General features: G+C 39.6%; 1 protein-coding gene across 6 annotated transcripts in view; it reads right to left on the reverse strand.

Annotated features, from left to right (window-relative positions):
• The window catches only part of LOC140199141 (ribosomal protein S6 kinase alpha-3), a 139,527-nt gene that overhangs the window by 22,528 nt on the left and 89,763 nt on the right, over positions 1-27,236 (reverse strand). For all 6 annotated transcript variants that reach the window (XM_072260728.1, XM_072260731.1, XM_072260730.1 and 3 more), the window contains 8 exons: positions 23,561-23,631; positions 23,036-23,124; positions 21,837-21,901; positions 21,494-21,596; positions 21,070-21,191; positions 17,481-17,603; positions 15,905-15,994; positions 13,835-13,993 (listed from right to left, as the gene is read on the reverse strand). In XM_072260728.1, coding sequence (XP_072116829.1) covers positions 13,835-13,993; positions 15,905-15,994; positions 17,481-17,603; positions 21,070-21,191; positions 21,494-21,596; positions 21,837-21,901; positions 23,036-23,124; positions 23,561-23,631 — 822 coding nt within the window. The remainder of the gene's footprint in view (positions 1-13,834; positions 13,994-15,904; positions 15,995-17,480; positions 17,604-21,069; positions 21,192-21,493; positions 21,597-21,836; positions 21,902-23,035; positions 23,125-23,560; positions 23,632-27,236) is intronic.

The following is a 27,236-nucleotide window of genomic DNA, read 5'->3' on the forward strand; positions in this document are numbered from 1 at the left end:
GTAAGTGGTAGATTCAGATTTGATTTCAAAATTAAAAACATAAAATAGATCTGGATAGGTATATAGATGGGAGGGGTATGGAGGGCAGTGGTCTAGGTGCAGGTCAATGGGACTAGGCAGATTAATAGCTCAGCACTGACCAGATGGGACTGAAGGGGCTGTTTCTGTGCGTAGCGGTCTATGACTCTATAATCTTTGGATTGCTGCCTGTGTCATTCGCCAGTGAGGGCAAGAATAGGAAGATTTGGCAAATGAATGCATGGCTGAGGAATTAGTGCAGATATGACCTGTACACTTAAACTCGAGGGGCACTAATGGGTTTAAACTAATATGGCAGGAGGATGGGTACCACAGTGATAGGGCAAAATTGAGAAGGGTGGTGGATACAGAACTGAAGGTGCTATATTTGAATGCATGTAGTACATAGAATAAGGTAGATGATGTTGCACAGTTCAGAGATTTGCAGTAAGGACATTATGGGCATCATTGAGTCATGGGTGAAAGAAGATCATACTTGGAAGCTTAATATAAAAGGCTACATATTGTATCAAAAGAATAGGCAGGTAGGCAGAGGGGATGGGTGGCTCTGTTGGTAAAAAGTGAAATCAAATCCTGAGAAAGAGGTGACATAGGATCAGAAGATGTAGAATCCTTGTGGAGAATTTCCTCTGCAAGGGTGAATTGACCCTAATGGGATTTACATATAGGTCTCTAAAAAGTAGCCAGGATGTGGAGTACAAATTACAATGGGGGATAGAAAAGGCATGTAAAAAGGGCAATACTACGTTAGTCATGGGGGATTTCAATATGCAGGCAGATTGGGAAAATCATGTTGGTGCTGAATCCCAAGAGAGAACATTTGTAGAATGGAGTTTTAGAGCAGCTTGGTTGAGCACACTAGGGAAAAGGTAATTCTAGATTGGGAGCTCTGAAATAAGCCAGATTTGATTGGGGGAAAGGAATCCTTAGGAAGCAGTGATCATAGTGAGGTTTCAACCTGGAGTTTGAGATGGAGAAGCTAAAATCAGATCCATCAGTTGTACAGTGGAATAAAGGGAATTACTGAGACACGAGAGAGGAGCTGGCCAAAGTTGAACAGAAGAGGATACGGGACACTGAAAGGGATGACAGCGGAACAGCAATGGTAGGAGTTTCTGGAAGCAATTTGGAAGGTGCAGGATAGATACAAACCCTAAGTAGTAGCATTCTAAAGGAAGGAGGATGCAACCATGGCTGACAAGGAAAGTCAAAGACAGCATAAAATAGAGGGCGTCTAATTGAGCAAAAATTAGCTGGAAGTTGGAGTATTGGGAAGCTTTTAAAAACCAATAAAATGCAATTTTAAAAAGCCATAAGGAGAGAAAAGATGAAATATGAAGGTAAGCTAGCCAATATAGAAGGGGATACAAAAAGTTTTATATTTATTTTTATATATAGAGGCGACTGCTGGAAAATGACACGAGAGTTAGTAATGGAGAAACAAAGAAATGGCAGGCGAACTTGAAGTATTTTCTGCCACTCTTTACGGTGGAAAACTCTAGCAATATGCCAGAAATTCAGGAGTCAGAGTAGAAGTGAGTGTAGTTGCTATTGCTAAGGAGAAGGTGCTTGGGAAGCTGAAAGGTCTGAAGGTAGATAAGTCACCTAGACCAGGTGGACTACAACTCAAGGTTTTGAAAGATGTAGCTCAGGAGGTTGTGGAGGCATTAGTAGTGATCTTTCAAAGAGTCACTATATTTTAGAATAGTCCTGGATGACTGGAAAATTGCAAATGCCACTCCACTCTGTAGAAGGGAAGGCCGTACTAAAAAAAAAAGGAAATTATAGGCCAGTTAGCCTGAATTCAATGGTGGGGTCCATTATTAAGGATAAGGCTTCAGGATACTTGGAAGCAAATGATAAAATAGGCCAAAGTCAGCATGGTTTCCTTCATGGGAAATCTTGCCTGACAAATCTGTTGGAATTCTTTGAGGAAGTAACAGGCTAGAGAAAGGGAAGTCAGTGGATGTTTACTTGGATTTTCAGAAAGCCTTTGACAAGATGCAACATATGAGGCTGCTTAAGATAAAAGAGACCATGCAATTACAAGAAAGATACCAGCATAGATCTAAGATTGGCTGACTGGCAGGAAGCAAAGATCTTGTTCCTGCTGGCTGCTAGTGAGACGTGGTATCCCAGAGGCTGGTGTAGGGATCATTTCTTTTCATGTTAAGTCTTGATGGTTGGACGATAGAATTGATGGCTTTGTGGCTAAGTTTGCTGATGATACGAAGATACAAATACAGGTGGAGGACCCCGTTAGTCTTGAAGAAGCAGGAAATCTGCGGAAGGACTTAGTTAGACTCAGAAAATGGACAAAGCAGCAGCAGATGGAATACAGTGTTGGTGAAGGTATGGCCATGCACTTTAGCGGTGGGAATTAAGGCATAGACCATTTTCTAAACTACGAGGAAATTCAAAAATCAGAGGTGCAAGGGGCCTTGGGAGTCCTCATTCAGGATCCCCTAAATCTTATAGATTGAGTCAGTGGTGAGGAAGGCAAATACAATGTTAAAATTCATTTCAAGAGGACTAGAATATAAAAGCAAGGATGTAATGCTGATGGTTTATAAGGCATTGATCAGACTGCACTTGTATTCTATCTGTTTTGGGTCCCTTATCTAAGAAAAGATGTGCTGGAGAGGATCCAGAGGAAGTTTATGAGAATAATTCCGGGAATGAAAGGGTTATCGTTTGAGAAGCATTTGATAGCTCTAGGCTTGTACTTGCTGGAGTTTAGAAGAATGAGATGGGAATCTCATTGACACCGATCAAATATTGAAAGGCTAAAATAAAATGGATGTGAAGAGGATGTTTCTTACAGTGGGGGGTGGGGGGAGTCTAGGGCCAGAGGGCACGGCCTCAGAATAAAGGGTTATACATATAGAATGGAGATGAGGAGGAACTTCTTTAGCTATAGGCTGGGGAATCTGTGGAATTTCTTGTCACAGGTGGCTGTAGAGGCCAAATTATTGGGTGTCTTTAAGGTGGAAATGAATAGATTCTTGATTCATCAGGGCAGCAAAGGATATGGGACAAGGCAGAAGAATGGGGTTGAGAGGGATAATAAATCAGCCATGATAGAATGACGGAGCAAATGTGATGGGTCAAATGAACTAATTCTGTTCCTGCCTTACAGTTATGGATTGTTAACCCAAGTCTAGCAGAATGTATGAAATAAACAGCTTTTTATGTATTCATACTTGACTGATGAGAAGAAATTATTTCTTATGGTCTTAATACTGCACTCTTCCAACCATCTTCCCAAACTTAAACCACCCCAATTTCAACATTTCACTGATACTACCTACACTAGTGCTGCTCCTCAAGATTTTCTATAATTCAGATAGAGACAAACATAAAATGATAACATACAAGTAATATATCTAACTTCTATCTTGGAACTTGAAAATCTTGAGGGTATTTCCAAAATAAATTTAAGACTGGACTAAACTTGAACTCAAATAGATGAATCTAATCTGCCACAGATTGCCCAGTCAACATAGAAAGTAGCAACCTCCCCTTCACAATTATTTGCAACAAGCACACCAGGTAATAATTATTTCATCCATTGACAATTAAGGTAAGCTGTACAAAGAACTTGTTCTTCACACTTGCATACACCAATGACAATGTAACCCAGCTGGCATAAACAACTGGGTTTTATTGCTAGTTCATTTTTCAGTTCTCCTGTTTAATAGGCAAATTGCACACCATTGATATATTTTAAGTACTGTTGCATAATATCTTTCACTGGACATCAAATTTACAATTGAGGAAATATCAACCCATACCAACCTGTGCCCAGCTTCAATGCCTATTGTGAATTGTGGACTAATCTGATTTTATTGATGGCTGCTTCAATTCATTAATTTCCAACATCATAGCTACTATGAAACAACTCATTTCTGTTTTGGTCACAGATATAAAAGGAGTTGGGCATTTAGTCTCTCAAGCCTGTAAATACATTTAATAAGCATCTTTGATCTATATCCAACTCTATAAAATATGTTTTTAATCTGAGACTCAAAATTCACTATTAATCTATAATCATTTAAGTAGTTCTAAATTTGTTCTATGTAACACCTGTTTCTGAGTTTTAGTTCAATGCACACATTCTAAACAACAGTGCAATTGAAAATGTTTTGGTTTCTGCTTCAGCAGTTCACTTTAATGATTTTCCAGTTTCTGGAATACAAATGTAGCTTGTGCAATCACTCAATTTAAAACATCTATTACTTGTAAACATGGAGTGGAATTGCATTCCAAAAAGATTACTTAAAAATTACATGACTTGGACACCATGTAAAATAAAACACATGGAATTATGGCACAGAATAACCTAACAAGGAGGAAAGTAAAACAATATTAATATTCCAGGAGTTGTACATGAACTGTTAAGGAAACTAATGGAGATTTGAAGGTTTTAGTAAACTTATTAATACATAACATAAATTAATGATTTGCATACAAATGTTGAAATAGACAGCTGGAACAATGGAATAAAATTCATAGCAACTGGCATGGAAGTAAACAAACCCCATTTGTAATTCTTGTGCATGATCTACATGGGTCACTAAAGACAGCACTGCATCCAAGAGGCAGAGCTGAACAATAAAGTAGATTAGTTCTTTGTTTTCAAGAGACATTAGATGCAGTCTTGAGATGTATACAAGATAGTTAAAGAAAGGAAAAAGTTAGATTCACAATGTTAATTGAAATTTAACAAACATGGCATTTAAACTAGTAAGGAGAAAAATGAAGAAACAACTTCAAATATGAGTAAAATCAGATAACAACAAAATGCTAAAACTTAGGGAAAGTTTTTTTCAGCAAAATTCATTGAAGAGGATCAACTAACCAACTTCATCATACATGCTTTATTGATCAGTATTTGTATGAGAGTTCTAGGTTCACAGAAAGCAGAGATACTTATTTGCCCTATTCTTGGAATTGCATTCCAAAGATCTTCTGTCTGGTGTGCCTATAGTGCACTTACAAGTGTTTTGCAGTGACTTAGTCAGACTCAGTGTAGAAACAGGCCCTTCATCCCACAACAATCATACTGATCTCCAAGTACCATTTTAATGCCATTTTCCATAGTCATAAAAGTTGTTTACTGCATCACATCCATGCCAATTTTACTGCCCATCTACACTAATCACATTTGCCTGTATCAAGTGTATAACCTTCTATGCGCTGGCTCTTGAACCAAAGGGGAAAACGTCACTCATCTTCGCTTGCCCCATCATTGAAATATTCCCATCCTATTCACTAATTCTTCATCTCATGTTCTTGATATTTGTTTATGATTATTTCTTTGTTTGTATTTGCAAACTTGTTTTTAATTCGACTCAACAATTCGCAACAAAATTTTTTATTATGTGACTCAAAGACTGATTGTTCTATAAAATCTGAAGTTTTAATGCTATAAATAAGATGAAGAAAGGAAAGGCAGCAGGTCCTGATGAATTAGTAATAGAACAAACTATTGCCCTTGAAGATTATGGAATTGAAAAACTTACTGATTTAATCAATGACATTTATGAGACTGGAATAATACAAGAGATGAAAAAAAAATCAGTATTTATCACTCTTCCTAAGAAACCTGGAGCAATAGAATGTGAATTACATAGGACCTAAGTTTAATGAGTCATATCACTAAGATACTTCTAAGAATTTTGATGACAAGAGCTAAAAGTAAGATACAAGCTGAAATAGGTAAAGAACAATGTGGCTTTGTGAAAGACAAAGGTACAAGAAATGCAATATTGATGTTAAGGGTACTATCAGAACGAGCTATTTAAGTGCAAAGAGATTTGTTTGTTTGTTTTATCGACTACACAAAAGTATTTGATAAAGTGAGGCACAATAAGTTATTTGAAATATTACAGGAAACTCTAGATCTAGATTCGAAAGACCTCCGCCTAATCAGAAATCTCTACTGGGAACAAACTGCTGCTATAAGAATAGATAGAGAGGTGAGTCAGTTTACAAAAATCAAGACAGGCATCAGGCAAGGGTGTGCTTTCTCCCCTGATTTGTTTAATGTGTACAGTGAAACAATATTACAAAAAATAAGAGACATCTTGGGAATCAAAGTTGGCGGTGAAAACATCAATAATTTTAGGTATAGAACATAGAATAGTACAGCACAGTACAGGCCCTTTGGCCCACAATGTTGTGCCAACCCTCAAACACCGCCTCCCATATAACCCTCAACCTTAAATTCCTCCATATACCTGTCAAGTTGTCTCTTAAATTTCACTAGTGTATCTGCTTCCACCACTGACTCAGGCAGTGCATTCCACGCACCAACCACTCTCTAAGTAAAAATCCCCTTTGAACTTCCCTCCCCTTATCTTAAAGACATGTCCTCTTGTATTGAGCAGTAGTGCCCTGGGGAAGAGGGGCTGGCTATCCACTCTATCTATTCCTCTTAATATCTTGTACCTCTATCATGTCTCCTCTCATCCTCCTCCTCTCCAAAGAGTAAAGCCCTCGCTCCCTTAATCTCTGATCATAATGCATACTCTCTAAACCAGGCAGCATCCTGGTAAATCTCCTCTGTACCCCTTCCAATGCTTCCACATCCTTCCTATAGTGAGACGACCAGAACTGGACACAGTACTCCAAGTGTGGCCTAACCAGAGTTTTATAGAGCTGCATCATTACCTTGCGACTCTTAAACTCTGTCCCTCGACTTATGAAAGCTAACACCCCATAAGCTTTCTTAACTACCCTATCTACCTGTAAGGCAACTTTCAGGGATCTGTGGACATATACCCCGAGATCCCTCTGCTCCTCCACACTACCAAGTATCCGGCCATTTACTTTGTACTCTGCCTTGGAGTTTGTCCTTCCAAAGTGTACCACCTCACACTTCTCCGGGTTGAACTCCATCTGCCACTTCTCAGCCCACTTCTGCATCCTATCAATGTCTCTCTGCAATCTTTGACAATGCTCTACACTATCCACAGTACCACCAACCTTTGTGTCGTCTGCAAACTTGCCAACCCACCCTTCTACCCCCAATCCAGGTCATTAATAAAAATCACAAAAAGTAGAGGTCCCAGAACAGATCCTTGTGGGACACCACAGTTACAACCCTCCAATCCGAATGTACTCCCTCCAATACGACCCTCTGCTTTCTGCAGGCAAGCCAATTCTGCATCCACCTGGCCAAACTTCTGACTTTCTGAATAAGCCTACCATGTGGAACCTTGTCAAATGTCTTACTAAAATCCACGTTGATCACATCCACTGCACTATCCTCATCTATATGCCTGGTCACCTCCTCAAAGAACTCTATCAGGCTTGTTAGACATGATCTGCCCTTCACAAAGCCATGCTGACTGTCCTGATCAGACCATGATTCTCTAAATGCCCATAGATCCTATCTCCAAGAATCTTTTCCAACAGCTTTCCCACCACAGACGTAAGGCTCACTGGTCTATAATTACCTGGACTATCCCTACTACCTTTTTTGAACAAGGGGACAACATTCACCTCCCTCCAATCCTCCGGTACCATTCCCGTGGACAACGAGGATGCGGATAACACTGTGCTAATTGCAAGTATGGAGGAAGAACTACAAAACTTAATTGATATAGTTGTTGAGGAAAGTGCAAAAATCGGTCTATCCATCAATTACAAAAAGATAGAATGTATGGTGATATCCAAAAAGGAGAATCCTATCTGCAGGCTGAAAATAAACGGGGAAGACAAAACAAATACAGAACTTTTGCTACTTCGGAAGCTCGGTGACATCTGATGGCAGGTGCGAACATGGACATCAAAAAAAGAATAGGGATGGCAAAAGACACCTTTATCAGAATGAAGAGAATTCTAAACTAGGCATGACAACCCGCCTCAGAACACTGAAATGTTACGTTTATCCAGTTATGTTATATGGCTCAGAATGTTGGACAATATCTAGTAACGAGGAAACAAACTGAAGCAGCAGAGATGTGGTTTTTGAGGAGGATGCAAAGAATATCATGGACGAAATGAATATCTAACAAGGATGTCATGAACAGAGCAAGCACAAAAAGAGAAATAATGTACGAGATCATGAAAAGGCAACGTACCTTCATTGGACATGTGATTAGGAAAGAGGAGTTAAAATGCATGGTAATTATGGGAAAGATTGAAAGGGAAGAAAGAGGAAGGCAAAGACAAATGATGATGGAGACAGCAGCCAGAGAACTGTAAATGAATACCAATGAATTGATCCACTTGACTGGAAACAGGAGTGTGTGGGCCATGGCAGTCAAAGCTCAAACTGGGCATGGCACCTGATGATGACGATTTGTATTTACAGTCTGTTGTCTTTGGCACACTGATTGAATTCCCAAGTTGGTGAGGTTTTACATTGATTTTATTTTCGATTTTATTATGGATTTATTGAGTATACCTACAAAAAATGAATCTCAGGGTTCTATATGGTGACATAAATTTACTTTATTTTCATTGTATCTGATTCTACATTTTTGATACACCTACTGTTGGGGAGGGGAAATTCACCATCTACTCATTTCTGTCTCAGATTTTTTTTTCTCTCTCTCTCAAGTTTAATTGATTGGCCTATTAACAGCAGCAAATAAAAAGGCGGCAAGCTCAAACGCAGCAGCCATTTTACAGTGGCCAGTGTAAAAGTGAGGAGCTGAGGCTTTGCCGAGGAACAAGTAAGATTTTATTTTCCTGTTCATCAATTGTACTTGACAATGTGGACAGGATGGCTGTTAGGGCACTTGAATATTCCTCCTGAAAGAGTGAGAAGTCAAGGAAACTCAGTCTTTGTTAATTATATGTATGGGAGAGTGTTGTTGCCACAACCTCACACTCAATGTCAGCAACTCCAAGGAACTGATTGTGGACTTCAGGAAGGGGAAGTTAGGAGGACACAAACCAGTCCTCAGAGGAATCAGTAGTGGAAAAAGCAAGCAGCTTCAAGCTCAAGGATCTATGCTGGGATCAACACATTGATGCAATCATGAAAGAGGTGCATCAGTGGGTCTACTTCATTAAGAGTTAGAAGAGATGTGGTATGTCAAAGACTTTCTATAGATGCATTATGACTGGTTGCATCATTGTAAGGTATGGAGGCTCTGATGGGCAGGATTTAAAAAGAGTCATAGATTCTGCCAGTTTCACCATTGCTGAACCATGAAGATATAGCTCTGAGTACTACTGGTGATAGAATGATCTTTCAGGAGCTTGTGGCAGCAGTCAGGTGTCTGCCACTGTCACGAACTCTGAGGCTCAGAGGGCAAGGGTGCAATCAGACAAGGCTATAATAGGACACTTGAAAATGAGGGAAAGAAATGCAATTCTATTGCAACAGAAGAGACACCAAGGCCAAGGATGTCCGGGCACTAGGTGAAGGACACCTGAGTGGTTGCAGAATATTCTCTTTTTTTTTAATTTTATTTTTATTTGGATAAGGAATTCACAAGTATCATGTACCTTTTTCACATGTATAACCTTTTCCATTTTTTTATTTGTATAAAACTATAATTATTTATACATTCTTAAGTACACATTGAGATGATATAAAAAGAAATTAGACACTTAAATAGATAATTATGTACAGTAGAAATTCTAATCTATTAGGCTAAGTAATGGTATTAATTGTTAAGAAAAGTAGTAATAATAGTGGATTAGTAATAGTTTCCATACATCTCTTCTGGATCACTTCTTCTGGTCCAAAATGTTGTGTGTAAGCCAATGTAACAATCATTGTAGGTGTTAATATCCTAACTTGTTCATGCTTGCTCCTGCTCCCAAACATAATTATCCAATCCCTATGTACTTATTTACTTAATTTTATCATTTTTTATCCCTTACCCAAATCTTTTCCTTTACTTGTATTAATTCTCTATTTTCCAAACAAAAAAAAGACAAAAACAGTAAACATTTAGACTAGGGGTGCTTACATTAGCAATATTACTGTGTTGATGAGAAGAGCAGTACAAGTCATTAGGAGATTCATCTAAAGTCTGCTCGCATTGGGGTTATATATTCAATCCATTTATTCCAGATTTGATAAAATATTTCTTTTTGAATTCTCAGGGAGTAAGTCAACTTTTCCATTGTAATATTTCCAAGATAACTTCATGCCAATCTTCTAAAGTAGGTGGTACTGGATTTAGCCACTTTCTAGTGATTGATTTCTTACTTGCCGCTAAAAGGGCCTGCAGCAACTTTATGTCTTCCTTCTGTTCAAGAAACAGTACATGCCCCAAATAGACCGTCTCAAAGTTCAGAGGTATCTGGGACCTAAGTACCTTAACTAATGTTCTATGAATACCTTCCCAAAATAGACTTAATTTAGGACAATCCCAGAAAATATGGAAATGATTTGCCTCCTTGGAGGTTGCAGAACATTCTCAAAGGGAAGGAGAGACAGCTAGAAATTGTTATACACTTTGGATAGGAAGGTTAGCAAAGGGGGTGATGTGGCTCTACTGGTAAAGAATGGCATCAAATCAGTAGAGAGATGTGACATAGGATTAGAAGATGTTGAATCCTTTTGGGTTGAGTTAAGAAACTGCAAGGATAAAAAGATGTTGACGGCAGTTATATACAGGCTTCCCAACAGTGGCTGGGAGGTGAACCACAGGTTATAACAGGAAATAGAAAAGGTGAGTCAAAAGGTAGTCATGGGAGATTTTAACATGCAGGTCAATTGGGAAAATCAGGTTGGTAATGGATCTCAAGAGAGTGGGTTTGTTGAATGCCTAAGAGATAGCTTTTTCGAGCAGTTTGTTGTTGAGCCTACTGGGGGATCAGCTATACTGGATTGGGTGCTATGTAATGAACCTGAGGCAATTAGGGAGCTTAAGGTAAAAGAACCCTTAGGAACCAGTGATCACAATATGATTGTGTTCAACTTGAAATTTGATAGGGAGAAAGTAAAGTGTGAAGTAGCAGTATTTCAGTGGAGTAAGAGAAATTACAGTGGTATGAGGGAGGAGCTGGGCAAAGTAAATTGGAAGGAGCTGCTGGCAGGGATGTCAGCAGAGCAGCAATGGCGTGCATTTCTGGGAAAAATGAGGAAAGTACAGGACATGTGTATTCCAAAAATGAAGAAATACTCAAATGGTAAAACAGTATAACCGTGGCTGACAAGGGAAGTCAAAGCTATTGTAAATACAAAAGAAAGGGCAAGCAACAAAGCAAAAATTAGTGGGAAGATAGAGGATTGAGAAGTTTTTAAAAACCTACAGAGAGCAATTTAAAAAAATCATTAAAGGGAAAAGATAAAATATGAAAGCAAGCTAACAAATAATATCAAAGTGGATAGTAAAAGTTTTTTTTCAAATATGTTAAAAATAAAAGAAATGAGAGTGGATATAGGACCGCTAGAAAATGAAGCAGGAGAAATAATAATGGGAGACAAGGAGATGGCAGATGAACTAAATGAGTATTTTGCGTCAGCCTTCACTGTGGAAGACACGAGCAGTATGCCTGATGTTGTAGTGTGTGAAGGAAGAGAAGTGGGTGCAGTTAGTTACAAGAGAGAAGGTGCTCAAAAAGCTGAAAGATGTAAAGATACATAAGACACCTGGAGCAGAGGAACTGCACCCTAGGGTTCTGAAAGAGGTAGCTTTGGAGATTGTGGTGGCATTAGAAATAATCTTTCAAAAATCATTGGACTCTGGCATGGTGCCAGAGGACTGGAAAATTGCAAATATTACTCCACTATTTAAGAAAGGAGGAAGGCAGCAGTAAGGAAATTATAGACCAGTTAGCCTGACCTCAGTGGTTAGGTAGATTTTAGAGTCAATTGTTAAGGATGACGTGATTAAGTACTTGGTGACACAGGACAAGATAGTACAAAGTCAGCATGGTTTCCTTCAGGGAAAATTCTGCTTGACGAACCTGTTGGAATTATTTGAGATTATAAGTAGGATAGATAAAGGGAATGCAGTGGATGTTGTATATTTGGACTTTCAGACTTGACAAGGTGCCACACATGAGGCTGCTTAACAAGTTAAGAGCCCATGGTATTACAGGAAAGTTACTAACATGGTTAGAGCACTGGCTAATATAGGATCTAATTCTGGTTAGCCGCCAGTGACTAGTGGTGTTCCACAGGGGTCGGTGTTGGGACCACTTTTTTTTTAATGTTGTACATCAATGATTTAGATGATGGAATAGATGGTTTTATTGCCAAGTTTGCAGATCATAGGAAGATTGGTGGAGGGGCAAGTAATGTTGAGGAAACAGAAAGGCTGCAGAAGGACTGAGACATTAGGAGAATGGCAAGAAAGTGGCAAATGAAACAATGTTGCAAAATGCATGGTCATGTACTTTAGCAGTAGAAATAAACATGCAGACTATTTTCTAAATGGGGAGAAAATCTAAAAATCTGAGATGCAGAGGGACTTGGGAGTCCTTGTGCAGAACACCCTGAAGGTTAACTTGCAGGTTGAGTCGGTGAAGGAAGGCAGATGCCATGTTAGCATTCATTTGAAGAGGTCTAGAATACAAGAGCAAGGATGTGATGCTGAGGCCTCATCTTGAGCATTTTGAACAGTTTTGGGCCCCTCATCAAAAGATATGCTGGCATTGGAGAGGGTCCAGAGGTTCACAAGGATGATTCCAAGAATGAAAGGATCATACAAGGAATGTTTGATGGCTCTGGGTCTGTACTCGCTGGAATTCAGAAGGATGGGGGAATCTCATTGAAACCTTTCGAATGTTGAAAGGCCTAGACAGAGTAGATGTGGATAGGATGTTTCCCTTGGTGAGTGAGACAAGAGGGCACAGCCTCAGGATAGAGGGGCGTTCTTTCAAAACAGAGATGCAGAGAAATTTCTTTAGCCAAAGGGTGGTGAATTTGTGGAATTTGTAGCCACATGCAGCTGTGGAGGCTGTGGGTGTATTTAAGGCAGAGATTGATAGGTTCTTGACTTGACATGGCATCAAAGGTTACGGGGAGAATGCCGGGAACTGAGGTTGAGGAGGAGAAAGAAAAAAAGGATCAGCCATGATTGAAAGGTGGAGCAGACTCGATGAGCCAGATAGCCTAATTCTGCTTCTATGCTTTATGGACTTGTAAAGGCAAACATACTAAATGCTTTTTCTGTTACTCTACCTAGCTGTATTGCCACTTTCAGGGAGTTATGGACTTGCACCCAAGGACTATTTTTACATCAATGCTTCTAAGGTCCATGCAATGACTATGTCCTATGAGAATTTGACCTCCCAAGTACATTTCCCTTGCTTGTCTGGATTAAATTCCAGATATGCCTACTCTTTCAAACTGATCTACATCCCGCTGGATCTTTAAGTATTGATAAATCAAATTTTGAATATTGTCACTAGAAAGACATTAAAGCAAAGCATTTCATTCATAATATCAATACTGAATTAAATGATCCTATCGACAAGACTGATTAGAATTGTGCAAACTCACAGGAAAATTTTAACTTTAATTCTCAAGACTTGAGAAAACAGACTCAAACTTATGACTTGTCTGTGCTGATGACTTCCCTTCTACTACTACTGCTGTGCCAATTCTGGTTTGATGTTCCATCCAAACGTCTTGATGCAAGATATTTTCTCCAACCAGGTATCCACCTGGAGATAGTAGAAAAGCAGGCCGTGACTGGGTCTCCAGGGAAAAAGTGGGGGTGGGGTGGGTAAGGATAGGCACAGTTGAGTGAGAAACAAGGGTAGGTGTTAGGCAAGATCAGAAGTACAGCATTAGCAGGATTGAAATAATTATCATTTTCCCTATGGCTGCAATATATGTAGTAATTGAAACAGTATCGGAAATATTTACCCCCTGAGCATGCAGATAGTCCAGAGTCTTTGTTATGGTATACAACACAGCATTGGCTTCACGTTCTGAGAAAAACTTTTGTCTGAGAATTTTATCCAGCAATTCTCCTCCTTTCATTAGTTCTGTGACTAGATACACAAATTTGCCATCATGATACACCTGTAGAAATGACAGTAATATTATAATCAATATTGAGAAACAGATCATTCAGCATTATTTCTGCATGCATTATACTCTTGGTTTCCCAATGAACAGTGAAATAATGTCAAACAAAAGAAAATCTGCAGATGCTGGAAATCCAAGCAACACACAAAAAATGGTGGAGGAACTCAGCAGGCTAGGCAGCTTTTATACAGAAGAGTACAGTTGATGTTTTGGGCTAAGACCTTTCATCAGAACTGGAGAGAAAAAGAAGAGTCAGAGTAAGGACGTGGGGGGGGGGGGAGGAGGAGAAGCACAAGGTGATAGGTGAAACTGAGAGGGGGAGATGGTGAAGTAAAGAACTGGGAAGTTGATAGGTGAAAAAGATACAGGGCTGGAGAAGAGAAGACAGCCATGGAAGAAAGAAAAGGGGGAGGAGCACCAGAAGGTGATATGGGGATGAGGTGAGAGGGGGAAATGGGAACGAGGAATGGTGAAGGGAAGTGGGGGGAGGGGAGAGAATTACTGGAGGTTCAAGAAATTGATGTTCATGCCATCAGGTTGTAGGCTCACCAGACAGAATATGAGGTGTTGCTTCTCCAACCTGAGTACGGCCTCATCGCGACTGTAGAGGCGGTCACGGACTGACACATCGGAATGGGAAGTGAAATTAAAATGGGTGGTCACTGTGAGATCCCACTTTTTCCGGCAGACGGAGCACAGGCGCTTGGCAAAACAGTCTCCTCATCTACGCCAGGTCTCACTGATGTACAGGAGGCCACACTGGGAGCACCGGATACAGTAGATAATCTCAACAGACTCTCAGGTGAAGTGTTGCTTCACCTGGAAGGACTATTTGGGGCCCTGAATGGTATATAGGGGCAAGTGCAGCACTTGTTCCTCTTGCAAGGATAAGAGCCAGGAGGGAGATCAGTGGTGAGGGATGAATGGACACAGGAGTTCATAGGAGTGATCCCTACTGAAAGCATAAAGTGGTGGGGGGTAAAGAACAATATGGTTGGTGGTAGGATCCCAATGGAGATGGTGGAAGTTATGGAGAATTATGTGCTGGACATGGAGGCTGGTGGGGTGGTAGGTGAGGACAAGAGGAACCCTATCCCTGGTGGAGTGGCAGGAGGATAAGGTGAGGGCAGAGGTGCATGAAATGGAAGAGATATGTTTAAGGGCAGTGTTGATCGTGGAGGAAGAGAAGCCCCTTTCTTTGAAGGAGGACAGATTCTTTGTTCTGGAACAAAATGCCACATACTGAGAGCAGATATGGCAGAGACAGAGGAATTGAGAGAAGGGGATGGCACTTTTACAAGCAAGAGGGTGGGACGTGGTATAGTCTAGGTAGCTGGGAGAGTCAATAGGTTTATAATAGACACAGTAGATAAGCTGCCTCCAGAGAGATATCAAGAAAGGGGAGGAAGGTGTCAGAAATGCACTAGGTAAATTTGATTGCAGGGTGGAAGTTGGAGGCAATGTTGATGAAGTCGATGAGCTCTGCATAAGTGCAGGAAGCAGTACCAATGCAGTCGTTGATGTAGCATAGGAAAAGTTAGGAGTGACTCCAGTGTAGGCTTGGAACATAGACCGTTCTACGTAGCCAACAAAAGGCAGGCATATCTGGGACCTACGCAAGTATTCATGGCTACACCTTTTGTTTGAAGGAAGTGGGAGGAGCTAAAGGAGAAATTATTGAGAGTGAGAATAAGTGAAATAATGTACAATGTTTTAACTATAGGAGTGAGAGGGGACATCATTGAAACATAACAGATGTGGAAGATATTTTCTCTTGTGGGACAGTTTAGAACTAGGGATAAAAGGTCATGCATCTTAGACAGTTGAATTTTTTCTTTGTTTAAATTATGTACAAACCACAAGATTGAGGCTGCAATGTGTGTGAAGTTGAAAAACTGCTCTTACATCTTTCAAGGTAATGATATTGGGATGCTGCCCATAGCGCAGTAGAATGTCAATCTCTTCAGAAGGATCTCTCTTGCTTCTGTCAATTATCTACAAAAGTGATAAATTGTGGAGCTCAGTATTAACACACACAACTCTTAAATTATCATAGAATGTCAGATGGTCTTATACATTCATATCAATATTGTTGTGTAAATAATAATGTTCAAGGCTGATGGATAGAATCTTGAGTTATACTAGAAACTCAAAACATTTCTTAGTTAACTGCAACTTAAGTTTAGATAAACTGCTTAACCACCTTTTTTTAAAAAAAAAATGTTCCTCCAATTATCACCACCAAATTCTTATAAATGTTCTATAATGGGAAGGTACATGTAGAGGTGGTCACAACTGATCAAACTTAACTGGACCACTGTAGGTACGACAAGCAAGAGGTTGAATATTCTTCAGCAAGTGACCCCATACCCAACACAAAACCTTTATGCCAAGTGAAAGTATGAGCAGAATAAATGTTGAAATCCAACACTTGACTAGACAAATACATCTGCAACAGAAGTAGCGTGATGCCATTTAGTACTCCGACCTCTTCCATACCACTGCAATTGTTTTGCTGAACACATCCAGATGCTTACTATATCCTGAACACCACCCTCATAACTATGGCTATTACTTACAAGAAAGTAGGCAACTATCTCCTGGGAATGCACCATATTCACACCCGAACTGTATTCTACTCTAGCTTGGAAATTATTTTTTCTGTTGGTGAAAATCCTGGAATCACCATTTAAAAGAATAACCTTTACAACAACCTCAGTTGCTACTGAAGAAGATTCTCTACTGCTTTTCTCAAGGGATAAACATTAAGTTTTCACCTAGTCAGAAGTGCCCCAATATAATAAACAAACAAACCACACATCCAACATTCTCTTATGAGGAGAACTTCTCTTCAGAATAGTCAAAAGATAAACCACTTAAGCTTGAATTGTTATTCAGATTTCAACTCATCCACAAACCAAATCCCCATATGATATACTAAAATGGAAAAGGAGTTGTGTTGGGGTGAAGGAAAGAACAAATTTAGAACTTTAATACAGTGCAAATATATCTTCATAATCTTATAACTACAATTTTAGAATATATTGACATCCAGGATTAGCCTAAATTAACATGAACCCTAATGAGTGAAAATAAATCAATTTACTTAAGCCTGTCATGGACTCCTCACCAACAGGCTCAATCTGAATAGATCTGCTACTTTCATTCATTGGTATAGTGACAGGTAGGTCTGCATCAACTTTCATGAAGCAAAGCAAAACATCCATCCCCACCACCATTCAGAATGTGCTCTCACTAGGAAGATGTTTCACCCCTGACCCAATTTTTAAAACTGAAACTGTTACGCATACCTTTAGTTTTTCATATTAGCACTCACCTGGCTGAAACTGTGCTCATCTGCCTCTACAAGCTTCCACTTATCCAAAATGCTGCAGAAAAATGGCAGTTAAGAAACAGACATCCAAAGCTTGTTTATTTCCAAGTTTTTCTACTACAAAAGTGGAATAAGGAAAATAGTTACCTTAACAGCATAATCCATGTTAGTGGATCTATTCACACATCGTTTGCAGATTGAGTAGGAACCCACACCAATGTCCTCTTTCAGGTCATAATTGTCTGCAAATTGAATACTGGTTCTGTGCAACTGTAGAAGGAATAAAAATGCAAAATAAATTTAAACCTAATTTACAGTGTTTTCTTTATTATGAAGTTTATGGATTTGAAGTATTTTGACACAGAAACCATGATATCCTTAAACTATTTAGTCATTTATTAAAATCAGGTGAAAATACAAATGATGATGTGTTCAACCTCTTTAGCCTTCTGTCATCTTCCAGACAGGTTCCACTCACAATGGCTTTGTGACCAAATTTGTGAATGATATAAAAATAGGTAGAGGGACAGGTAGTGTTGAGGAAACCGAGGCTACGCCCACACTAGACTGGATAATTTTGAAAACGCCAGTTTCGCATAAAAACGATTGGCCTCCACACCAAGCGTTTTTGAAAATAACTCTGTCCACATTAGAACAGGTATTTGAGCGAATCTCCTCCTACTGGGCATGCACAGGACACATCTACAGAAAACAAGCAACATGTTTGGTGTTGAATCTCACTGTGAAAGTGCACGTTTGTGCAGTTACAGACTATAAGAACTTTAAAGGAAATTGCCAAATGAGGGACAGCTGTTGGCTCTCGCGCAGGAGGACTTAAAACTAAAAAAACACAAATACTGGAGTGTATGGAGGCAACCGACAGGGAGTTCACGGACAGTATGACCCGGCTGACGATGAACATTGAAAAACTGACTAACTCTGTTGCATTAATAAAGCACCTTGTTAAATGTATAAAACATGTCTGCATCAGTGTTATCTTGTATTTCCATACAATGTTACATTAGGCTGTTACACATCTATTGTCAGAGAAGTACATGCACAAATAGGTAAACCAACTTAATACAAGCAAGGACAGAAATCAGGGCAAAGTGAGTATACTTATTTATTCAGTAAGTTATGGGTCAAAGTATTTGGTGAGTACATTTCTCACCCTTCTGGCTTCAGTCTTGTTGCCGTCTGTTCTGAAATTGTTAGGTTATGTGGGGAGTTGCGTTCAAGAAAACAATGAAATGCCGCACTGCCGCCACCATCTGTTCCGGCATGTCATAACAGTGTTTTTAGAAATCTCTGGTTACCTCGTCCACACTGCTCTGCACCAATCAGCGTTTTCAAATTTACACTCTGGAGGGCATTTTAGAAAAGCTCTGTTTTCAAGCGAGGAAAATGCCATTTCAGTGTGGACGGAGGGTCAAAACAAAGAGAAAAAGCTTCAGTTACAGATTTATCCAGTCTAGTGTGGATGTAGCCTGAGTCTGCCGAAGGACCCGGACAGATTAGGAGAATGCACGAAGTGGCAGATGGATTACCTTATAGGGACATATATGGGCATGCACTTTGGTAGAAGAAAAAAGGTACGGATTTTCTAAACGGAGTGATTTCAGAAATTGGAGGCACCAAGGGATTTGGAAGTCATAGTGAAAGATTCCCCCAGGTTAACTTGGTGATTGTAATGGTAGTAAGGAAAGTAAATGCAAAGTTAACATTCATTTCAAGAGGACAGGAACATAACAGCAAGGATATAATGCAGAGTCTTTATAAGGTGGTCTGACTAACACATTTAGAGTATTGAGAGCAGTTTTGTCCCCCATATCCAAGGAAGAATTTCCGAGGATTATAGCATTGATGCATGGGATTGCAATAGGCCACAGAACATAAGAAACATACAGCTGATTTGCAACTTAATTCTATCCATAAGCAATAGGAACAGAATTAAACCATTTGATCCATTGAGTCTGCACCACTATTTCATCATGACATCCATTTTCCCTCTCAGCCCCAATCTCCTGCCTCCCCCCCACAATCTGCCTTGACATGAAAATCTAACCTATTAAAAAAACTTTGAAATTTGTTTAATTTAGCCTGAGTTAATTGGTAGTGGAATGGGGGTGGATGCTGAAAAGGAGGGGGATGGTGTTTATGAATTTCAAAGTTCATAGTGTAAAGTGTGTGATGACATTACACCCAAATTGCCTAGTCCCAGTTTTAAGATGCAGCAGTAAAACTGTGTTAGACAATTTGCAACAGGTAATAATCTAACCCTGGAGCAAACATTAGATTAGATACTCTAGTCTTTTTCTAAATTGGTGCAAATTCATTAAAAAAAGATTTAATTGCCTGAGGTCGAAGAGCCTCAGATTGGCATGTTCTTAGTCAGTTGGACAGCAATCCATCAGCATAGCTTGAAAAATAGACCGCAGCACAAGACCTCCTCAACTACAGCAAAAGCATCATTACTGGGCATTTTGTGAAAGTTAATCTTTCTTATATCAACATGCAACACTTGTCATTCCAAAAACAGTGAACTTGTTACTCCAGTGGTGATCAAATTAAAATAAAATAGGTATTGAAAGGCATAGGAAATAGAGCAAATTTAATCAATGGCAAAGGAAAATATTTTAATAAAAACAGAAAATGCTGTGAGTACAAAGTTAATAGAGGCAAATGAATTTCTATTAGATTCCCTGGGCATACTAATGAATAGACCTGAAATACTAAATTGTTTCCCTTTTTTATAAATGTTGTCTAACATGGCAAACATTTCGATTTTAAATCAGTAACGTTCAAATAAATATATTGAAATTAGACCTCAGATGGGAATAGAGAAAATAAAGTTCAACACGTTTGGTACCTTTTACTGGCAACATGAGCAATATACTATGCCACTTTTTTAAACTTTTACAAAATACATACATTTTCTTAAGTTTAGAAACATTTTGAAGATTCTATGCTGGCAGTTTAAAAAGTTATGGGATGACATTAGAAAATTTAAAATTCCAATTTACAGCCAACTTGCAAAGCAGGATGGACAAGGAACTGGTCATTTCACTTTGCTGAAATTATTGAAAACAGAAAAGTTTAAAAATACGCTTTTTAAAAATGGAATGATACCAGGTTTTTATTCCAGGTGGGTTCAGCACTTCAGGCTGAAATTCATCAAATCTGGGTGATATCAAGCCTTTAACAGGCATTGAAGACCACTTTCAATATATTTTGCTTTGCGTATTGTGTGCTGTGCTCTCTTGTAGCTGCTTTTAAAAGGAGGTTGAAATCAATTTCAGACTAATAGAGTTTTGGAAAATACATTAAACAATATATAAGGAAACAGAGGAACGTGTTCTCAGGAGGAAGTTTATACATAACTCAAATATCCGAATCAAATTTAACAAATCTAACCGAAGTCACTGGTTAGGATTTGCCCTTGTTGGCACCTGTATTTAGGATATAACCATGAATAATCAGGAGCATTTCCACTATATTTGCACCTTGATTTAGGGAAGCCAATGTCATGCATAGGGTCATTTTAATTTCTTTCAATGTGATCCCCAAAGAATTTGTTGTGGAACTGCAATCAGGTTTGAACTAAAATATTACCGAATTTCTTCATGTGAATTTAAAATGAAACAAATGCCTTTCACCAAAAAAAAAATACTTTCTTTGAATTAGTCATTCTTGAAATGTTCAAACACAGTTCGCTTGTAATTTTCACTTTCATTACCTGTATAACTGGATGTGTAGCTGTTTGCATGGGCTGGGGTTCTTCCTCTGAGGTATTTGCCACAAAACTGAATCCACGAAAGAGCTGATGAGCATTGGCACTGGGTGGGATACCAGGAGAATCTAAACAGCATTATATTTGTCAATAGGCTTTACAGAGACCATATTCACATGCTTCTGAAAATATATTTGAATTGATGTACATCACAGGATGAACTATTTATAGTAACTCAATCGAAGGAGCCAGTCATTGACACCTGGGTATATTTTAATTTCACACCACAAAGAAACCGTAGAACAAGTAAAAATTTTGCATGCAATGGTTGTACAGCCCGTCCTTCAACACAGAACTGCATCACAGTTGAACTAGCAATAAATTTATGGATCATCTGCTTACATTTACAATGGCTTTTTGGTTGCATTACCTTTTGGTGTTTTTGCTGTGAATTCTGGATCAAAATAGAAAGTATCTTCTGGTCTACCAATTGCAGGTTTGAAAGGTGGCTGTATTTCTCTTCTGCACAATTTCTGAAATTAATCATAAATGAATATACATTAGATGAAACACTGTGTAATTGTGCAGAATGATATGACAAAATTCCAAAGTTGAAAGCTACACTCCCAAAATCTTGCAAAAATAAGCCAATTTAATGACTTACTTTTTGAAAATAAAATAATTACACCTCTCTACACAAAGTAACTATTTATAGTTAATTAAAAATTAAAATTCAATCCAAAAATTACTTAAAAACGCACACATGTACTTACATTCCAATCAATGGTGGAAAAGAAACTGTGTCTTTTAATTTCTTCGACACCATCTGGACCCGCTCCTGGTTTGAAATAAAAGGTATAATTTATTTGCAATCTCCTCTCCACCACCCAGCACCTTAATGCCTCATTATAAAACAATGAATAGAAAATTTTCAATCTGAAAATTAACAAGAAAACACTTTCTGTCATAATATGTTCCACCATCCTTGCCGTCAAAAACTAAGTAACATTGATGTTATAAGTGGATCTTTCATTCCTATTATGCCCAAGGTCCTCAGTGACCATACTGATTGTACTGACCATGCATAATCATTATAGTGGCAAGGTGTGGCAGATATTATTTGGCATTATATCTAAAAGAACACTGATGACCAAATTGCTGCATTTGAATTGGATCCATTTCTTGCCTGCTGTACAAGATACTTATTCCTACTCTCTAACATTACAAGATAATCAAAGAAGCAAAGCTTGTAGTTAAACCTATCACCTTACAAATCCATTGCAGACCATCCAAAGCACTGCTTCAAGAAAATAATTTACCACTGAAGTCCTGCCATGGTTGCAAAAATAACTATGATAACTTGAATTTCTTCTAAGTAACATTGAGCAAAGATAAATATTAGCCGGAACTTTAGAACATTAATAAAGAAATTCCCCTAATCCTCTTCAAAACAGTACTACAGGGGTTTTCATATTAACCTGGAAAAAGTGATAGTTCAGTTGGTGATGAGATTAACTAAAAGGCTGCACCTCTAGCGGGGTACCAGCTGCAGGGCAGAGCATCTGGCATGTCTGTAACTCTTAAGTTTCTCATTCCATCTAGCTTTAATATAGTTAATTTAAAAAACACTATTTCCACTGGCAGAAAAATGAATTCTCTGAAAACTAACCTAAAGTAGCTGGAGGGTAGAGAAAGCCAAATGAGAGCAGTTTTTTTCCCACATTGAGTTCTGAACTGGAATAAACTACCTGAAAGTAACTTAATTGTAACGTTCAAAATGGATGTAATTGAATAACTGAAAATATACCAACAAAAAGGAAATTTATGGCTATGCCCAAAAGTCAGGCAAATGAGATTAAGATTAGGTATGCCCATGATAAAACAAATTACCAGCTTCTATGCCTTACAATTCTATAAATACATTGCTTAAACTTCCAGTGCATTAGTTATTATATATTAGAATCATAAATACCTAGTCGATTTCCAGGATTGCGTTTGAAAAGCATTCGCAACAGGCTTTGGGAGTCTGCACTTAAAAATTGAGGCATTCCCAATTTTGCTCTGCAAGAAACATACAAGCAATTAATAACCACAAGGGATCCTGCAGATGCTGGAAATCCAGAGCAACAGACAAATACCGGAGGAACTCAGTAGGTCAGCCATAATCTTTGGAAACAAATAAACTGTTGATGTTTCGGGCCAAGACCCTTCAATCAGGACTGGAAAGGAAGGGGGAAGAAGCCAGACTAAGAAGGTAGGGGAGGGAGATGAAGTAAAAAGCTGGCAAGTGATTAAGGGTTGGAGAAGAAATCTGACAGGAGAGAAGAGTGGACCATGGGAGAAAGGAAAGGAAGAGGGGGCACCAGGGAGGTGATATACAGGTAAGAATAGTGTTACAAGCAATTAAGAAAACTTACTTTGCCGAATGGAACACAAGAACAATACTTTTAGCTGTAAGAATATCATTTACAGGCTCAAAATACTGAAGGATACTTACTTCAGGATCATTGTCATAGTTTCTTTTCTGTCCTTCCCTTGAAAAGGCAAGGTGCCTGTAAGCATTTCAAACTAGAAAGAAAAACAGAATTAAAGTTACTCTAGCACCACTTTCAAATACAAAATGTCCAAGACAAGGTGTCAGCCAGTGTTGGAAATGACTTCATAGTCAGGTCCCAGAAGACAAAGTTCATTTGCTTGGTAAACCGTCTATTTAAAATAACTGAAATAATGGCTTTAGAGAAACTTCCAATAAAATTACAGCAATTTCTCCTGAAAGGTTTATGGGAAGAGAACACCAAACAAATTACGTACATAAGGTCACTAATGCAACTGCCACATTTGATTAGTGCACAGATTACACAATCATCTCCATTCCAACTACAACCAACAGCTACTACTGTAGAATTTTGAGACTAAAGCATGAGAATTGCTTTATGAGTTTAACAAAAGTTGCAGCCCTTTACTCCCATTATGAACAAACCAAAAGCAATTGCCTTACTCTGACATCATTATGTCAGACAGTCTCTTAAAGTACACACAACTCAATGACAGAGTTTGTGAATTGTGCATAACAGTTTCTATTATTCACCAAAACCGCCATTGAGTGTCCATCTGGAGCTTGAATGAGCCACTCGGAACAGATCCTCTGTGCCTTGGTTACAGTAAGAGCAGGTGCCTCTGGTTGTTCATTCAGGTCATGTCATAATGCAGGGGCTACAGTAGTGAAATCATCCAGGTCTTGTTGGACTGGTTTATGGTGATCTACTGAAACACACATTCTGAGCCACAAGAGAACCCACGGGAGATGATTGTGCCAAGACTATCCATTAGGAAGGCTCACAGAGAAGCCTTTAAGTAACGGTGAAACTGCTCTCACAGGTCATTGGACTGCAGGTGATACGCTATGGTATGAAGCAATTTAAAACCTAGTTTCTGAGCTATTGTGGCTTTCTGAACAGAGTGACCTAGGGGTTGATGGATACCCGGGCCACATTGTACAAGTCCACTATAGTAAGAAGATGCATGAAACTGGTGGGGGGGGGAGGAGAGAAAGCAGAGGACCAGCCAGGAACACACTGACGTGGTTCAGCTGCTGAGGACTTCAAAAGGCATCAATGGTGTCTGAACGCGAGTTAATTTTTCGCCTGCTGACACACAAGGCTGTACTCCAGACTCAATGTCCCTCACAAACTTTAAAGCAACCAGGTTCTGTGAAGCCTTCCTGCCTGGATGCAAGAGGCTATGAATGCAAGAGGCTATGAATGCAAGAGGCTATGAATGCCTCCAGTTTGCAGGCACAATTGTGCGAGGAGGACTGGTTAAGACTGTGTCCCTGAATTTCATGTCAGCAAACTGCAGGCCCGTAACTGATGCTCTGTAAGCCTGGACCTATGGGTCAGTAGCTTAGTTGGCTGCCATGCCGGCATAATGTGAATGGCATTGACAGCGGGCCGTGAGAGGCAATCAGTCACAGCATCATTTTACCCTTCGATGTGCTGTATGTCAGTCATGAATTTTGAAATGTAAGCCAGATGGTGTTGCTGCCATTCAGACCAACTGTCTAATGCTTTGGTTATCGTGGGCACGAAGGATTCATGGCCAATGAATGCTGTGAAATGCCAACCCTCCAGTGAAAATGATGGACATCCAGCTAGTCACTGAAAAGCTCAGTCAACTGTGCTGTACTTCATCTCTGGGATGTGGTTCTGCCTGATGAAAGAAGCAAGCAGCTGCTGCACCCCTCCAACCGTTTGTGCACAGTACACATGGCATAGTCGTGTAGGGGAGTGGGTACGCCAATAGGGTCCTGTTTGAAAGAGTTCACTTGGTGTCATCAAATCCCTTGGTCATGTCCGCTGTCCTTTACCGGAGTCCATTAGTCGCTTTAAAGTCTGCTGCATTTTTCAGTCCAGAAACTCAAACGCAAACAGGGTTATAACAGCAGGTTTGGGAACACCCTCAGCGCACACAGGCACCTAATGGTAGACCCTAAGAAAGTCCACTTTAGAAAAAAATTATCTTTCTGGCTAAGTGTGCCGAAAAGTCTTGAATATGTGGGACTAGGTGATGATCGGTGGTGGTGGCCTTGTTAATGCGGCAGTATTTGCCGCATGGACAACCACCACCATTGGGCTTAGGGACCATATAAAGGAGTGAAGCCAGAGGGCAATTTGACCAGTGTACACTGCCAAGCGTTTCCATACTAGCAAACAGCCTTCGCACTGGCCAGCTTTTGAGTCCAGTCTACACCAACGGGCATGGACTGGCAAGTCAGTTGTGGAAACATGGTGCTCGTCCCCATGCTTTGTGACTGTAGTGAAAAATAAGGGCATGGTGAGGTTTTGGAATTTGCCCAACAAGCAAGTGAATTATCATGTGGTGGTGTATGCATTAGACAGTCGTCATGGGGAACTTACTGGGGGGGGAGGGTTCAGAGTAACAACCCGAGGTCCTTTGTGTCCATAAGCAGACAGCTCTTAAGATCTACTAACAGTACTTTTGGTGCACAGAAATCTGTGCCGAGCAGAGTTCTACCAACTTTAGCCAAGACGAAATCCCATGTGTAGCACTGTTCACTGAAGCAGAGTGTTAACATATTGCATCCCATAAGTCTGGAGCCTGCTACCATTGGCAGCCTCCAGTGAGGGCCTGACACTCTCTGCCTTATAATCAATTGGTGATACTGGCAGCACATCACTTGAGCACCCATGTCACACAGGAAGCATCGTCCTGAAAGGGTGTCCATAATGAACAATAGATGACCCTGGCAGCTGGAACCCACAGTGTTCAAAGACCTCCAATATCCCGACGCACTGGCACCGTCAAAGCTGCATGACAGTTGGCACTTGGTATTCATGCCTAAGTGTGCATGATAAAAACAGACCTGGCATTGTCTGGTTCAGAGTCACAGGCGTGATTCTGCTGGAGGCTGTGCTAACGAGGCTTGAGACAGGGAAAGGAGGAGTGATGCACCTTTGCCTAGCTGAGTGTAGACTATCTCCTTGCCTAGCATCACCCAAGCCAGGTAAGGAGAACAATTGTCTAGCGCACAAAGACTCAGACAATCCAAAAGTCTTTCATAGGTGAGTCTTCAGAGTGACATATTTATCACATGCAGACCGGTCTTCTAGTGCACTCATCACTCTGGCTGCAGTGGAACTACTTAGCAATGCTACGACATTGTACAATTTGGAATTGTTCATGGTGATTTCTCACAGCGCAGACTGGGCTTCAGTCTGTGCAAAACTATCTTATTCCCCAAACTCCAGCAGTTTCAAACCGACTGCGTTGGTTGACAATCTGGAAGAGTCCGAGAGTGTTAGGGTCACCAGTATAGGACTTTGTGAATAAAATACACGTGTGTTGTTTCGTGTGCTCAACAAAAGCTGCAGCCCTTCACTTCCATTATGAACAAACCAAAAGCGGTTGCCTTACATTGATGTCATTATGTCAGGCACTGTCCCTTAACGTGAACACAACTCAATAACAGTGATTGTGAATCATGTAGAAGTTTCTATTATAAACAATGTGTTATCTGTCATCCATTACATTACCCGACACTATAAGTAGCACTTTGAAAAACAGTGAAACAGTTCAAAATATTCAACACACTACCTCAAAATAAAACATTTCCAATGAAATGCAAAATAAAATGATGGGATCACTGCCAAACT

The sequence above is a fragment of the Mobula birostris genome, chromosome 6 (genome assembly GCF_030028105.1).
Source record: "Mobula birostris isolate sMobBir1 chromosome 6, sMobBir1.hap1, whole genome shotgun sequence".
NCBI classification, from domain to species: Eukaryota; Metazoa; Chordata; class Chondrichthyes; order Myliobatiformes; family Myliobatidae; genus Mobula; species Mobula birostris.